This window comes from Microtus pennsylvanicus, chromosome 5, assembly GCF_037038515.1.
Source record: "Microtus pennsylvanicus isolate mMicPen1 chromosome 5, mMicPen1.hap1, whole genome shotgun sequence".
Classification (NCBI taxonomy): domain Eukaryota; kingdom Metazoa; phylum Chordata; class Mammalia; order Rodentia; family Cricetidae; genus Microtus; species Microtus pennsylvanicus.
Genome location: NC_134583.1, coordinates 104,825,537 through 104,843,020, shown reverse-complemented (window position 1 = coordinate 104,843,020; position 17,484 = coordinate 104,825,537). Strand labels below are relative to the sequence as shown.

The following is a 17,484-nucleotide window of genomic DNA, read 5'->3' as shown; positions in this document are numbered from 1 at the left end:
GAGGTATTGTTTGGGGTATATCATCTAAGCAACTCTGATTTTTAAAAAAATCAATTTATCATATAACTACTGCTCAAAGATTGTTCACGTGTCAAGAAAAGAATCCTGTGTGAAAACTAGTAGGGAAATAGCTAGTCCATCCTTTATGTTCTATGTTATTGCTTTTATCTGTTGGAGACTCTATCTAGAGGCCAATCATGTTGTCCTTTGCTGAGCCAAGTAGGGCCTTGGAAGTTAAATTGGATGCGGCAGTTTCTTTAGTACATATGGGTCCTGTGGTTTATCCCCTTGTTACCCACTGTATTTACTGCTTCCTGTGCACCCCTTTCCTGTAGTCTCACCACTCAACCCTAGAGCCACATCACATCCTTTGGGGGAAGAAGAAGAAGTGAGGATGTCACTTAATATTGACCAATGATCTTTTTTTCTGACAGAAACCTGGAGGGACAAGAGCAGTGTCAACAATGAATAGGCCACCTGTCACCACCAACTACAGATGACTTGCCGTTTCCTTTACAAAGGTAAGGAAATGTATTCTGTATCCCTAATCCTGACAGATGCTCTATACAGCACTTAATTTTTCTACTGTATCTTTATTTACCTACCTAGTTCGTGATCCTTACCTTGGACTGTATTGAATTTCAAACACACAGGACATGGAATGATTTTAATGTCTGTGTGTGAAGGGACAAAGCATGGGAAGGAAGGAACATGCCATGAATCACGATGCTTGGCTAATTTTTAATCACCTTAGAATTCTCCTTAATTTAAACAAATACTCTACAGCAAAGTATTAAAAAGAATGCTGGATTCATTTGCAGTCATCTTTGGGTAAATCACCGGTGCTTCTCAGAATATCTTCCCTCCTTTCTTTTATAGAAATAGGGTGGTTGCAATGTTGTCATCTTTGCTTATCTTGGCTCACACTTGCAAGTACGCATTGTACCCAGTGCAGAAACGTAACAAGCCCAAGTGAGAGCAGGGAGTAAACCCACTGTGCCCAGTTTAAAAGTCCTTTGTAGTTCGCTATTGTGGCCTTTAGTGTTGTCATCTTGGGGGGTCTGGAATCTCCTGGAGATTGGCCTCTGGGCTGTCTGTGGGGGGTTATCTTGATTGCAGTGACAGAGGTGGGTAGACTGGCCACAGTGCATGAGAATTTTTTGTTTGTTTGTTTGGTTTTTTTTTTTTTTTTTTTGGTTTTTCGAGACAGGGTTTCTCTGTGGCTTTGGAGCCTGTCCTGGAACTAGCTCTGTAGACCAGGCTGGTCTCGAACTCACAGAGATCCGCCTGCCTCTGCCTCCCGAGTGCTGGGATTAAAGGCGTGCGCCACCATCGCCCGGCGCATGAGAATTTTTGTGCTCCCTGAGCGATGATCCTGGACTGTATAAAGAGTAAACTGAAAACAGGCAAGTAAACCATTGCTTTCTCTGCTTGCTAGAGCCATAATGTGGGTAGCTGCTTCAGGTTCCTGGGCGCTGATTTCCCCACAGTGATGAACTGTACTTTGAACTAAAATCAGACCTTTCTCCCTTAAGTGGCTTTGGGCATAGTATTATATCACAGCAACAGGGAGAGAAAAAATAACACCTTTGAACTCAGTTGACCCTTTAGGGGTGCTGAAGGGGGACTATCAATAAATATTGATCAGTGATTTTGTTTCTAACACTACCCCAGGGCGAGGAGCAGAAGCATTATCAGTGATGAATAAGGCACCCATCACTACCATGGCCCTCCTTTATCTGTTTTGTGCTTCTCAAGAGGAATCGAAATGAATTGAGTAAGCTGGTGTAGTGTCCACCTCCTCTTCCCTGTTGTTGAGTCAGGAGTGACTTACAGAGTAATGAAATGTACTTTGAGACTCTCTGCTCCCTGCCCTTCATTCACATCACTGAGTCCATTTCCCAGAGGTTGTTTCTCAACTCCCTGCAGAGAGGCTGTTGAAGTGTTTCCATTTTCAAAGCCAAGGGTCTGAGAAGTGCAGCTCCTCACACGGCATTCATTGTTGAAGGAGATCCTTCTTCTCTTGGCTCTGGTGAGCCGACTGGAGGTCGGCTTTTTGTCCCAAGCTGATATTGCTAAGTCTTTCAAGCATTTTAATCTTCCTAGCATTTTATTCAGAACCCATTAAAGTACTATTCTAAGGAAACTAGGGGGAAAATAACCAAATTCTTTGAACAAATAAAGCAGATGTTTTGTGAAACAGAGGTCTTTGTAGACTTGCAATTCTAATATTGACAGGTTGAATGGAGGCCATCTGAGAGGAAAGAGGATAAGACAGGGAGTGGAAGGATGATTGTGGTAGCAGTAAACCCGGTGGACCTCATCTAATTCCATATATTCGTTCTCCTGAATGGTCTTAGTCATGTTGGGCACCCTGTATCAAGGGTGAACTCAGTTATTTAGTTCAGGTGTGGAGACATGACTGGCTATTTCTTTGACGCCACAAATACTGAACTTATTAAAAAGCCCAGGATTCGAAGGCTTGTAGCAAAGTCAGATCTGTCTCTCCCTGGGGTATTAAATGCCCTTCATGTAGTTTAAGCTCCTGGAGTATTCTTAGAGTCGATGATGAGTAGCAAAGAGTTTCAAACTGGACAGTGAACAGAGAGTGAGAGACTGTGAAGCAGTCAGCCCGCGTGATCTGTCATCATCAAACCTCTCCCCTCAGGGCTCGGGGATCTGTATGAAAGAAGAGGAGACAGGATTTAAGAGACAGAGGCAGTGGATGACTCCAAGGAGATAGCATCTCCCGAACCCAACAAAACTAGAACACTAAGACTCTGAGAGATAGATTAGCAGAAGTTTGGGAAACTCAAAAGAAAACACACAAAGAGCTAACACTAGTAATTTCAAACTGAAATTCAAATGAGGAGAGCCCTTATTTGGCCCCAACAGATTATCAAATATATCTAAAATAAAGTGGTCATTTCTGACAGGCTCCCAATCGCTATAGGCAGAGTTAGGAGTGGGTATAGACTTCCTGGAAGGCAATTTACTAGATATTGGTAAAAAGTTAATACTGCGGTATGACTTAGTCATTCCAGGATTGAATCCAAGGTAACAATAGTATTGAACAAAGATATAAGCACAGATAGTTACTATATTATTTGTGGAAGCAGAATTTTTGAGCCACCTCAATAATTCATCAGTATTAGCATTATTAACTAAAGTACTGACACACAATTAGATTCACACAGTGATATCTCCTTGCTTCTAAAAGAAAATATTCCTTTCCCAGGGAAGATTTTTTTCTTTTTATCATAAAAGGTACATACACTTATAATATCACCAAGATGGATATTACCATTTTCCATATCACAATGCACATGTCAAAAGGCAGAGACAACTGTGCTAACATGGGAATCATGAAGCTGCTTCGGGAAGTAATATTAAGAGTGGAGTTTTGTGTGCATTTTGATTCATAATTTTGGTACTTTCCAGATATTTTTACAGTGAGCTCTTACAACCTGAAGCAAAATAAATTTTAAATAGCTTTTAACAAGAAATCCACATGAAAAGGCTTTAGGTTTCTACAACGTCATTCTTCAGACTTACAGAGTAAAGTATACTCTCAATAAATACTCTTGGATTTTCTTTTTTCTTTTTCCTTTGTTTGTCTTTCTTTGGAACAACGGCAGTAACAACAGCGAAAGCAATGTGCAAAATATATCTTTTTCTTTAGTAGCATTACTATGTTACGTTGGAAGAGTGGTATTCAGATTTCAAAGGGAAATACTTCTCCTTTGCAGATGTCGTCAACTGGTGAAAATGGAGACACCATACCTGGAAAACAAAACGAAGAAAAAACCTACAAAAAGGTGAGCGTTTCACTTTCTTCAGAAAGTAGGAGCGATCTTCTGCTGTTTGCCAGGTTGTTGTTAGGCCTCTTCTTCCTCCAAAGCCATTATTATTACTTCCTCTTGCTGCTCTACCAAATTAGCAAAAACGTGGTGGCTTAACTGACAAAATGTATCACCGCATAGCTGTAAAGGTCAGATGTCTGACGGGGTGTCGCTGTTGTCCACAGAGCTGCGTTCCTTCCAGAGCTGGTAGGGGACAATCAAGTCCTTGTTCTGTCTAGTTACTAGATGTACCCATGATCGCATCTTCTTTCATCTCAATGCCAGCAGTGGCCGGAGGAGTCTTTCTTGGGCTGTATCCTTCTGCTACTACACAGAACAGTGGATAGCACCATGCCCTCTCAGATAATGCAAAAGACTTTCTTTATTTCAAAGTTAGCTGATCCACAACCTTAACATTCACTAGCCTAAACTCTTCATTGCCACGTAACATTCATAGGGTCCCAGGATTTGGGGGCTATCTTTGAGGGACATCTTTCTGCACACCCCCATTTGACCATTTGAACTTAAGACTGGGGACACAGTTATTTTTCTGCCTCCTTTATTATTCATATGGAAGAAGACTCTCAGTAGCATGTGGTGTCCCATGTCTAGCATGTGAGTCCTTTGACTCACTGCAGCACACTAAGTACTTTCTGTCTCTAAGTTAGGAAAGAAGGTGTCAGTGTGCATTGCTGCCACTCCCTGAAGTTTTTGAATCCTCTAAGGTTTTGTGTCTTCGGTCCATTTCCCACAGACCTCTTTTTCCAGGCTTCCAAGTGTATCTTACCACTCTTTGAATTTGATAAATTCTTGACTCTTATCAATCAAGCTATCATTATTGGGTAAACATGGCCCTAAGCACCACTCTCGCCCCTTGTAAGTCAACCTTACACTTAACAGCTTTTAAAAGTCCTTGCCCTCCTGCTCTCCTGGGATTAGGAGGTTTGTTTATTGAAGTTTTAGTGTATCCTATTTTTTTTTTTGTTTCTGTGTGCTCTTCTTTGATGGACAGCTATTGTGTGTTGCAGTTAAGGACAGCTCCTTCTCCTGTCTACTGACAGGAACAAGAAAGACCCCAAAGAAATCTGTGAAAATGTTTCAGTTGACTGACAAGGAGAAGTGAGACCTGAAAAACAACCCGGTAGCCTCCACTGAGGTGGTGAGAGCAGCTACTGTGGACTAGTGTTAACCAGTTGTCTTGGACTCTCTGTACGGGGCTCCAGATGAGGCGGGCAGCAGCCGGCATCATGCGGCTTAATCATCCTCACCTGTTCTAAGGAACTCTCAGTGTTCGTGAACTCTATGCTCTTGGCGTCTTGATCATTTGCACGTGATTGTTGAGGTGGCTGCTTTTGGTTCTTCCAATTGCCCATTTCTCTAATGTATATTGTCAATTCTTGGCAAGCCCAGGAGGAAGTGAGCATAAAGTCATAAGGTTAATGTCTTCAACTAAGGGCTACAACAAGTCGGGTTTTAGCTGTGTAAAACAAACATGTTGCCCATTAAGGCAGGCATTAATGGCTGCCTCTCTGTGTTTACAGAGTCTAGGATTTCCACTCTCAGTTAATGTGCTGAATGTCTTCCGCTAGAGCTGTAAACACAAAAGCCTACAGGAGCCAGGCAGGAAACAGGTTTTGTTATAACTACGGGAACTATGGTCAGGGATCCATGCCTTCCTTCGGGGAGGAGTGGCGCTCAGCTGCCTCTAGCCAAGCTGTGCACAACTGGCCACCCCGGCCTGTCATGTACTCTGATAAATTTTAATTAATTAATTTATAGGAAAACAGAAATCCAAATCTTGATGTGAAATCTCCCAAGTTTTTAATCATCAACTAATTCAGAAGCTTGTTGTACAGTTCCCTCTGGGCACAACAACACACCCGTGGAACCTCTCTCTTTCCTGCAAGCTGTAGCCAGTTTGCAGTCTCTGGCACATTCTTGCTGTAAGAAAACGAAGGAGGAAAGAAAAGCATGCAAAAGAAATGCCTCTGAGAACTTGCCTCTGCTTCCTGCTACTGTTCAGTTCACTGGGGAGAAAAATATCATCCCATGAAAAAAGAAAAAAAACCTAAATAATGATCCAAACCAGTATTGAGTATCAAATGCCAAGACAAGTAGCAGGCATTTTGTTTAATCATCCCAAGTTCCAAGTGCCATTCCCCCATAGGTGTTGTAGTGGTGACAGCTCTACATCCTTTTCCCTCCTCCCTGAGGTGTGTGTGTGTGTGTGTGTGTGTGTGTGTCTGTGTGTCTGTGTGTCTGTGTGACATAGATATCCCGTTTAGGATTGAGCAGACAACCATCATTTATTCTCCATGCTTTGACAAGTTATGAGTCTCTGCAGTGATTACTGCCCGCTGTAAAAAGAAGCTTCTCTGACCAGGGTCGAGGGCAGCACTAATCTATGTGTATAAAGATAAATATTGAGAAGGCCATTTGACAGCTGGTTCCTTTAGCAGAACAACAGTAGAGATTCCCCTTGGGGCTTATGATCCTCTGGGCACGGGCCTTTGACTGCAATTACAGTATAGGAATTCTCCCCTGTGGAGCAGGCCCCAAAGCCAATCAGAATGGGCTTAGTTATCCCTGTAGGTCATGCCACTGCTGGAATCACTGGGCACATCTTGTCTGGCAGGTTAGTCTGCAGCGTGCAGAGTCCACCAATGGCTAAAACCATTGTGACTTGATGGCTTTTACACACTCGAAGGCTGAGGGACTCCGTTTTTAATCTGTGTTAGTAAGCTTGAAGCTTGAACAGGTTTGTGTTGGTTACAATGATGAATGGTGCGGTTGTAGTCACTAAGGCACTGTGACACTGTTGTGGGGAACAGTGGTAGGGTGTGATGGCTGTACACACCTAGCAGAGGCACAAGGTGCCTGAGGTCAGGGGACTGTGGCACCAGTGGCTTTTCTATTCAAGAGGACAAGAATTGGGCACAAACTAACATGGGAAAAGATGGACGAAAACATTTCCAAGAGAAGTTCTCTCGTGTAGTCAGGGCGAGCCTCAAATTCACAATTCTCCTGCCTCTGTCTCTTCAGGGCTCAGATTTCAGGTGAACTTGACCATCCTATCAAGAAGAGTAATTTTGAAAAGCATTGCAATAAAGAATTACCTGAAAGTTTGTGATCGGAATGACTGCCAGAATTTCCCTGCTACTAGGAGAGGATATTGTGTTGCTTGGGGGATTTATGGCCAGATACGAGACTCAGAAGCAAGCAGAAGACAAGGCATCTGTAGGGATGGTCAACACTTGAATAAGAGCCAAGCCTCTGCATTTTTTTTATGGATTTTGTTTTTTTCAAGACAGGGTCTCATTATATAGCCTGGAACGCACTGGGTAGATCAGGCTAACCTTGAATTCACAGAGATCTGCCCGATTCTGCCTCCAATTGCTGGAATTACGGATGTGCGCCACCATACCTGGCCTCTGTATTTTTCTATAAAGATATATATGTATTCATACATACACGCACTAAATATTAATGTATTATATATGTATGCATTCTGATACCTGAAGAGAACAGAAAAGGGTGTTTAATCCCTTGGAACCGGTGTGATAGGCAGTTTTGACCCTCCCAATGTGGATGCTAAGAACCAAACCCAATTTCCCCTCAAGAGCAGCAAGTACTCTTTAACCATTTAGCCATTTCTCCAGCCCCTAAGCCTCTGCATTTTGGTTTTTTGTTTTTTGTTTTTTTTTTTTTGTTTTTTTTCAAGACAGGGTTTCTCTGTGGTTTTGGAGCCTGTCCTGGAACTAGCTCTGTAGACCAGGCTGGTCTCGAACTCACAGAGATCCTCCTGTCTCTGCCTCCAGAGTGCTGGGATTAAAGGCGTGCGCCACCACCGCCCGGCTAAGCCTCTGCATTTTAAATGTGATGAAACTGCTTAGTCCTTATTCCTCCCAAAGCAACAGATGTCAGGATGGCTGAGTGATGCATGCCAGATCACCTAGCAGTTCTTTCCCAAGGAGATGGTCACGCTTTGCTGATTTTGTGGTGTCCCACAGTTGGAATTGCTAGTGTCCCAGCCTGCGGGGCACATGCTGGTGCAGGAAGTGTTTGTTGTTTTAATTTGCCTTTCTGCCTCCATCACCTCACCTCTGGACCTTGTCCTTCCAGCCTACTTCTCCTTTCTAGGCCTGTCCACAGCACCCTTCCTCCCTGGGAGAGTCGGTTCTGGGGGCTACAGGCTGCAGTGGAAATGGGTGAGGGAGGACTAACGGTCCCCTGCTTTTGATCCATTGAGTCTCTAAGCAAATCTCACCATGTCTGGTAGGAAACTGAGAGGCCCGGACACACATTGGGGAGGCCTTGACCTAAGCGCCCCTCTGCCTTTCATCCTCTCTTCTATTTTTTAAGACCTCGGTTTGGTTTCATTGCGAAGCATCAGCCAGTTTTCCTGTCGGTGGAGCAGGCAGTGATGAGGTGGGAGGAAGTGATGCCTGGCCCTTACCACATTTACAAGGACAGATGGCTTTTATTACTTTTGAAGCCTGAGTAAGGTAATGGCCCGAAGACGCTTTGATCTCAATTGAAGCACTTGTTTCAGCCTAAGCGCCTTTATGTAGTCTCTGTGAAGACATCCATCTACCTCGGGAGAACGCTGGAGTGCGGATCCCAAATTGGGGGAAGACATATCTGTGTATATGTATGTGTTCATGCATACGTAGCTTAGAATCATATGAATGTATTAACCTATTCAAAAATTAAGTAAATCCTTTTCATCGTTTGGGTAGGGGAAAGAGCTGGGCTGTGTCTCGTGCCCTGGCCACTCTTTCCCTTGATTCTGGGAAGCCAACCCCACTTCCCTCAAGTCAGCAAACTTATCCCCTGTCCAGATAGGGACTGCGCTCTTCAGCTTAGCCTAGACATCTATGAATATGTCTTGAGCAGTAGTCGCCATGAATAGGAACTCCCCTAGTCTCTAGGAAGAGGGACCCTGTAGCATTTTGAGCAGTAGTCATGTGCCATCATAATCCGTAAGCCACCTCCCACTTCTCAACCAGAAATTTTGTGGCATGGAGAACATTTAAGGCCTGGAGACATTTTAGGTTCTCACAGCTCCAGTGATAATGCTCTTAGCTATGTGGAGATAGGGGCCAAGGACACTGTGTCTTACAAGGCACAGGACAGGCTTGTCACAACAAGGTCTAAATGTCACTAGTACCGAGACTGAAAGTCCTTGAACACTAACCAAACTCAGCCTTTGAAGAAGAGGGAGGATGTGAGTTCGTTCTTCTCTGCCTATGCCAGTCTGTAACCTTGGGTTCTTTTTTTTTTTTTTACATTGATCTGTGTCTTCATTTTCCTCATTCATAAAATATAATGGATACATTCCCTTATACCCCAGTGCTGTAAGTATCAAATGAGTTAATAGATGTGAACACAACTGGCTAAAGTAAGATGCTAATGAGCAGAGTCTCAGTATTTGTTACTGAGAGAAAGATTACTCTTTGTTTCTCCACGTTCATCTGTAGGAACAGCAAGATGGTCAGGTGGCAGACACCTCTGGACTAGAGTCATAGGAATGACGTCTTCGCATCCTGAGGTCAGCTGCCATCGACCTGGGCATGGGAGAGGGAATGGGGAATGTTGGAACTGGTTACTGTCCTTCCCCCAATGCAGTGGCTCATGACATAAGAAGCAAAGATGAGCTTCTAATAGTGGGCTGCCCCTGGGATTTTAAAATTGAGCCACACGGAGGTGGAGAGTGTAATTAAATATGTCAGATTTATAAGCATGTACAATGATAAACCATCATCTCCCTCCCCACGTAGTACATACCCGACTCCAGACTCCAGACATCTCAGCTTCTGGAATACATGTTTTAAAATATTCCTTTATTGCTTTCTGCAAGATGTCACATATTATTGAGGAAATAAATCAGCAGCTTCAGAGAGAGCCCCCAGGGAGGCAAGCCATCTTGTCAGTGTCTTTCTCTAGATGGGTCATTGCAAGGTGGCCACTTTCTGCATCCACTGTGGAGGATGCCTTGGGGTGGCCAACTGCTCTATCTCTACCTTTCAGCCACTAAATGCCTACCTTTTGATCCCCAATTCCTGTAAACATTACATTTGTGTCCCTAAGACACTCCCTATAGGAAATGCTATTCTAAGCTCATAACCTATAATAGGGCAACAGCCACTGCAATGCAGCTGTATTTGATATTAAGATAGGACAGATTCTGGGGTGTTTCTGTTTGTGCAGCCAGTCCCCAATGGGGCTGTTGTTCCTGCTCACAGTGATCAACACTGCCTTGTTTTCTAATGTAAGGACTAATTATAAGGTAGTAAGCTGCCTGCCTCCTGCCCGGCATGGCCAGGGGTTCTCATTTGACCAGTAGTCATCCTTGTTCCAAGGCCCATGGCTGATCCACCTCTATCATGACCTCCCTTGCTTCGTCTGTTCCCTTGCAGATATTTTTTAAAAAGGAAAGTAATCACATATGAGAAATATCAAATACTAGAATTCTGGATTTTGCAAAAAAGAACACCAGTAACTTAAATTTTCGTATTATACGTACTTAATAAATACTCAGAGGCTACTCACCATCGTGTGTTTATTTGGAGTTTTGCTGTTATGTGGAGTGTTGGCTATTGAAATCATTTTTATCGAGTTCCATTTAGTTTATGCCATCTAAAAATCCTGTTTATTTGATGAGTGAAAATGTATTATAGTCAAAAATAGTTTCAGATACCAAGCTAATGAGAGTACTAACATTAAGTGTTTACTGTATGCCAGATACAATTCTCAGTAATTAAGAACCATTAATTTTATCTTCATAAGAATCCAGTGAGGGCATCAGCAAGACAGCTCAGTGGGTAAAGGCACTTGCCATCAAGTCTGGGGCATACATGGCAGAAGAGAACTAACTCCTGGACGTTCCCTTTGGCTGCCACGTATGTACTGTGGCACGTGTGTACCCACACTGGCACACACTAAATGTAATTTTAAAAGAACCCAGTGAGGTGTGCCTGCTTCTCTGTTTTCATGAGCTACAAATCCATGGACTCAGCCAGCCCGGAACTGAAAATATTTAGGGTGAAATATTTCATCTGTACTAAAAAGTAGATATTTCCCCCTTGTCATTGTTCCCTGAATAGTACAGTGCTGTGACTGGTATAATGTTTACATGGTATTATATGTTTTCAGTAGTGTGGAGAGGATTTAGAGTATAAAGAAGAATGGCTTTGGGATATAGGTAACACTCAAATTTAACATCATTTTATATAAGAGACTTGACAGTACCTATAGATTTGCATTTCTATAGGGGTCAGAACCAGTTCTCCTCCATGAAAGGAAACAACTGTCCTGTTATTCCCATTTTATGGATGAGAAAAAATTGGTATGGAGAGGTTAAATAACTTGTTTTCCAAGCACAGTACGTGGCAGAATAGGCTGGGCATCCAACCCTGACTGTGTCCAAAGTTTGCCATACTCCCTGCACACTGTCCCGAGGATGGTACTGCCCATGATGTTAGGACGCCCATTCTCAGCCATGTGTGGTGGTGGATAGCTTGCCTGGGAAGCTGCGGCAGGAAGAAAGCAAATTCAAATTTAACATGGTCCTTAGAGTGAGACCCTGTCTCAGGAGGAGGTGGGAGGATATATATGTATAGTCTTTCTGAATTATCCACTGTAATAACAAAACCAGGAACACAAATAACCTGGCGATTTTTGATTGGGAAAAAGACATTAATACTATTGAGCAATTATGAAACAACATTTTCCCTGCTTCAATGTTCCAAAGCCAATTTTTCTAATCCAAAGTCTTACCTTAATACAGAATCCAAGCTATAGCCTGGAAGATACCTTTTTCTAGACAATAATTTCCCAGCAATTTTGAAATGAGAAAGGAATATATTTTTAGGATATTGTGCTGAGTCCTGAAGAGAAAAGGATTCCAAAGTGACTGATGACAAATATTTTCTTGAGAGTGGAGATAGTGAGGGGAGGAAATTAGGAAGAAGCCACCTTGGAAAACCTAGTCAGCTGACAGTAAGGTAGGTTCTCAGGAGTCATGCTTCACTGTTAATCTGTTCATAGCTAACAAAGATCTGATAGAGAAAGCTTTGGGCAGGAGAATGACTGTTCCGGCCAGTCCCCTGGGGGAATCAAGCTCTCCCAAATGAACACCTACCTACATTTTTTGGTGATTGTGGCCCACCATCTGTTGGGTCTGGATCAGCGACTCATACTAGAAAAGGGAAGTGAACCTGCTTAGTCCTCTATGGGTGAGTCATGGACTTGGAGACATTCAGTACATCATCAAGAAGGGAAGGAAAGGGCTGGGTACTGGGCCACACATCTAGAATTCCCATTCTCAGAGGCAGATGGATCTCAGTGAGTTTGAGGCCAGTCTAGTCTACATAGTGAGTTCCAAGACAACCAGAGCTATATAGTGAGGTCCTGTCTCTGAAAAAAAAAATTGGGGGAGGGAGAGAAGGAGGAAGGAAGGAAGGAAGGAAGGAAGGAAGGAAGGAGGGAGGGAGGGAGGGAGGGAGGGAGGGAGGGAGGGAGGGAGGGAGGGAGGGAGGGAGGGAGGGAGAGAGGGAAGAACAAAGAAGAAAGAAAGAAGGAGAAAAGAGGGAAGGTGATGGGAGGAAAAGAGAAAAGTATCTTTCTATGGAGACCTGAAAATTCCTCATTTATCCCTTATTTTTCCTTGGCCCAACTCCAATATGTGAGTGCTTTCAGCCACCCCCAGACAACAATGTAGGTTCCATTCAAGGGAAATGCTGAAGCTTCTGTAGGGCCTTGTTGTCTTATTCCCTGTGGGCAGGGTGCACTGATCTCACCCCCCACCCCCGCCGTGACTCCTGCTCATCAAGGAAGCTCAGCTGCCTTCTTGTGGAGCTGAGAATTGAAATATAAGTGGTCTGGGTAATCTCCTAATTCCCCTGAGATATGTTTTCATAGTGTGACCTTGTCATTTGTTGTGGGTGTGGTCTGGGCCTGGAATATGAAGTATGTTTGGTTAATCAGTTGACAAATATTTATTTAGCTTGGCTCAGTGCTGTGCCTTAAGGTAGAACAGAGGCCAAGAAAGTCAGAGTCGCCACCCTAAATAATGTTGTCATTGTCTTGATAAGAGACAGGCCAGAAAAAAAAATAAGGTTAATAAAATAACAAGCTATTTTAATAATTACCAAGATCTGCTGAGAATGAAGGAGGTCTGAGTGCTGCTGTCAAGGCAAAGCATTCAGGGAACTCCTCTGAGGAGTGGACATGGGAAGATGTGGTCACAGACGTCAGGATTCTGACGAGATGGCAGAATGAAGCAGCTGAGAGAGGAGTGGAGGAAAGAGCCGCAAGTGTTCTTGTCAGAGAGAATGGCATTTGCCCGGCTCTGGAGGCAGGAAGCAGCTGGGTGGCTTCCAGGAACCCAGGAGAGGCCAGTGTGGTGGAGACTTCTGAGCAAGTCAGAGCAAATGGGCACGCTAGGGAAGAGCAGCAGTTCCCCCCTGGAGCCAGTTTTGTCTGCGTGAGGTCAGCAGAGTTGTCACAGCTAGGGAGAGGGTTGCCACTAGTCTGATGAGTCCCAGGGTTTCTGGGACATATTGAAGTACACTGGACAACCCTTCCACACATTGGTCCTAAATGTCAACAGAGCTACACTGAGAAATAGATCATGGACTAGACTAAAACAGAATATTGGAGTAGGGGGGTAGATCTTGACTTGGGTGTGGGCTGAGAAAGTGATAGAAATAATTGATGATCCCATGGATTCTAGCTCAAGTTCTTGGATTGTATCACTGGCAGAGATGGAGAAGGATGTCTAGGGACAGTGATATCTTCCAACTTGGACATGTTAGTTGGGTAATACCAATGAGGTCTTGAAGAGAAGAACCAAGTAAGAGGTTGAAAATAGATTGGTAACCGACAAGACATGTATGGAGTTCAGCTTCAATTCCTCAAATTGTAGATCTACAGGAATTGATACAACATGATTAAGAGAGGGGAACTTAGCAATGAATTCCTAGCTGCATCGCTTAAGGTTCCATTCTTTCTAGGTGTTGTCCCAAGCAAAGGCTGCTCCTTGATAGTCAATATTTGGGATTGGCTAGCAGCCCAGTTCTCCAGCTCAGCAGCTTGATAGACATCCTCATCAAGTGATAGGAGCAAGTTCAGCAACTGTCTAGATTATCTATTTGACAAGTGAGAAGGAACAATAAGAGTTTGGAAAGCAAGTATAGGCTCACAAAAGCATGGGAAAGGGTAGAATACAGAGCTGGAGTTTGGATCATAGCCAAGGCAATGATGACGGCAGGCAGAGCACCTACCCTTGTGCCCACTCTGCAGTGTGTAAACCCTTGCCACCCTCAGGTGCTCAACCTTGTCCAGGATGCTTCACGGGACTATGACAGTACTGCGGTATGGCTTGAGTGTTTCATCTAAGAAGAGGCACTGAGTAGATGATGTTTGCTTCTACAAATCCCAAATTGCTATTGTTCTTAATGGTCTTCCCCTCTTGTACCCCAGTGGATTTTAAATCCCAGGGGAGCAGGGCCCGTTAGGTATGGATTAAGTGTGAATTTAGTACTTCAATAAGGCACAATATGACTGCCACGCTCTTCATTCTAACTCCTTGTTCAAGGTTTGGAACACTGAATAGTCTATGGCCCTGTTTTTCATCTCCAGCAGTCTGTATTCTTGAGTACGAAGGGGACAGGTTATTTTTTTCTTAAAGCATTGTAAAACTTTCAAAAAGTCTTTCATGCATTACTGACATCTTTAAAAAAGCCACATCCAGAAAGGGACAGTGTTCTGCTTCTTTCGCATTCAGAAGGAAACTCTGTTGGGCGTCAAGAGCCCTTCCTTGTCCTCCATTTCTGCTTCATAAGTCCACTGGCTCTTTGGGTGACCATGGAATTCTCCTGACAAAACAGATGCCATTTTTTTTCTCAGGACTCAGAGTGGACTGGATGAGGGTGTACAGTTAAAGACAGCAGAAGGGGGAGGGGCTGGCAAATGTCCGGCTTTGCTTTGCATGTGTTTTAAAGCAAACAGAGACAGGCCAGTTCCACCATCTCCCAGGAGCATATTCACGTGGGATGAAACCTAAGATCGGACTTAGCTCCAGGTTTCAGATACAAAAAGAGGTCGGAAGCAGCGAAGTTGAACTAGAGAGCAAAATCAAAATGTGGAGTCTCCTGAGAATCAACCTCGTAAAAAGAAACTTTTTTCCCAGGAAATATTCCACGTAATAAAAATGTCAAAAGTTTCCATTTCCTTTTGGAATTTAGGGCATGCCAACTCAGGCTGCATCGATGTTTATCTCCATGCTTTTTGTCCATTCATTTATTTCTAAACAAGTTCTTTTTTTTTTTTTTAGCATATTGCTGTGGGGTTTTTTTGTTATTTTTTGTTTTGTTTTGTTTTTTTAATTTTTTCGAGACAGGGTTTCTCTGTAGTTTTTGGTTCCTGTCCTGGAACTAGCTCTTGTAGACCAGGCTGGCCTCGAACTCAGAGAGATCCACCTGCCTCTGCCTCCCGAGTGCTGGGATTAAAGGCGTGCGCCACCACCGCCCGGCATTGCTGTGTTTTAAATGTAGGTTTTTTTTGGAATGTGTGGGTCTTGAATTGTTTCTCATGCGTGCACAGATGTGTGGGAAGAAACGTTGGCATATGCTACAGCTCCTGACTCACCTGGCCAAGGACAGGGTCTCTTCCCAGACCTAGTGGCCACACAAAGCAGAGCAGCATGTGACATCCCTTGACTCTCAAGAGTTCTTGCCAGGGAAGCACACTGGTTAGTTTACAGGGCTGGCTCTGGTCACATCTGGGCTATGCAGGCCCTCCCCTCTAGCCTGAGGGTCCACTTCTATTAAGGAAGATTGTAAGCCAAGGCCTTCCCCACAAACAAGAGCAATTACAGGCATCCTCGCCCTTCCTGCTCTCGCCGAAGTTTAGCCTTGGCATGTGTGTGAGTTTTCCCAGAGAGATGTGAGCAGACTTCTATTCAACCTGGATGAGGCACCAACAATAGCCCAGAGAAGCAATTCTACCTAAGTCCAGTTTAGTGAACCAGTGAGTTTGGGGTAGTTAACTACATAAGGCAAGTGAGGGGTCACTTATGAGAATATGGGTGACTCAAAGACAACTGAATTATCAAAAAAAAATTATCCTAGTGTAGACACTGTGCTGGATAGTTGTATGTCAGCTTGACACAGGCTAGAGTCATTTGAGAGATAGGAACCTCATGTGAGAAAATGCCTCCATAGCTCGTGGCTATAGGCAAACCTGTAGGGCATTTTTATAATTGGTGATTGATAGGGGAGGGCTCAGTCAAATGGGGACGGGGCCACTCCTGGGCTAGTGGTTCTAGGTTCTATAAGAAAGTAGGCTGAGTAAGCCATGGGGAGCAAGCCAGTAAGCAGCACTCCTCCATGGCCTTTGCATCAGTTCCTGCCTCCAGGTTCCTGCAGTGTTTGAGTTCCTGTCCTGACTTCCTTCAGTGATGAACAGTGATGTAGAAACGTAAGCCAAAATAAGTCAAGTTGGTTTTAGTCATGGTATTTCATCACAGTGATCATAATTCTGACTGGGACAGACACTGATTCACAGAAGAAGCATCCCTAGAGCTCACTGCATGACTTGAAAGAGTGTCCAGTTCAGAGGGAATAAATATACAACAGCACCAGATCCCAAAATCACTGCGCACCCTGGTGGTCCAGAGCATCTTCAGCTTTCCATCCCCCACCCTCACCCCCATGCGCTCATTCAATGGACTGGGCTAGACACCTATTTGCATTAAGCAGGGAAAGAGAAGTGGGCACAAGGTCCTTGGCCCGTGACCTTCTAAAACCCAATGGACACTATTAAACCTACCTTTTGAACCGTTATCCACTGTGGAACCTACCCAGCTGATCAAGGATTGATTGGCTATGTCTTCAGTCCTCACTTCCACTATGCGTTGTTTTTGTTGATATTTGATTGAGATCAAGTTTTTTCTGCTTGTCCTGGGACTCGTTACATAGACAGGCTGGGCTTTAATTCACAAAGATCCTCCTGCCTCTGCCTTGTGAGTGCCGGAATGGACTCATGCACTAGCACGCCAGGTGTGCTGTGATTTTTCTGTAGCTTGGCCAACTAGAGAGGTTGAAATGCCTTAGTTAGCATTTGTTTTTGTATTTGCCTTTATTACTCATAAAACCTGATGTTTTTCAGACACTTTGAACTGCCTTACATGTATTGTTTTGAGAATTACTTATGAATACTATTGCTGTTTTATTGCTAAGTTCTCCTTACAAATTAAGAGCACTGTATTTTTATCACAAATATTTTTGTGACCTCTAATTAGACTTCATTTTAACTTTCTGTTTTTAACTGAAAAACATTATTTTATTTTCCACTAGTGAGAAGAATTCTGCCTATTTGTGGTTGTAGAATGAAGGTTGTAGTGAGTCATGTGATAATCAAAAGAGATTAGCCTGCCCATCACATCGTACATTATCATTGCCCGAGGTAGAAACTCCCCACATCTTCTCTTCTAGCGGTTTGAAGCAATAATACAGCATTGTTACCCACAGTCACCCCTCTGTATCGGGAACAACACAACTTTCTCCTTCTCACTGTGACTTCTTACATGTGGACCAGTCACTTTGTCCCCATCGCTCCTTTGCTTTTCCCACCAAAG

The 17,484-nt window shown here is 43.7% G+C and overlaps 1 protein-coding gene across 2 annotated transcripts in view; it reads left to right on the top strand.

The window, feature by feature from the left end:
* Positions 1-17,484, top strand: part of Pip5k1b (phosphatidylinositol-4-phosphate 5-kinase type 1 beta) — a 250,636-nt gene that overhangs the window by 110,535 nt on the left and 122,617 nt on the right. For both annotated transcript variants that reach the window (XM_075973742.1, XM_075973743.1), the window contains 2 exons: positions 435-521; positions 3,750-3,818. In XM_075973742.1, the coding sequence (XP_075829857.1) occupies positions 3,750-3,818 (69 nt within the window). In that variant the 5' untranslated portion in view covers positions 435-521. The remainder of the gene's footprint in view (positions 1-434; positions 522-3,749; positions 3,819-17,484) is intronic.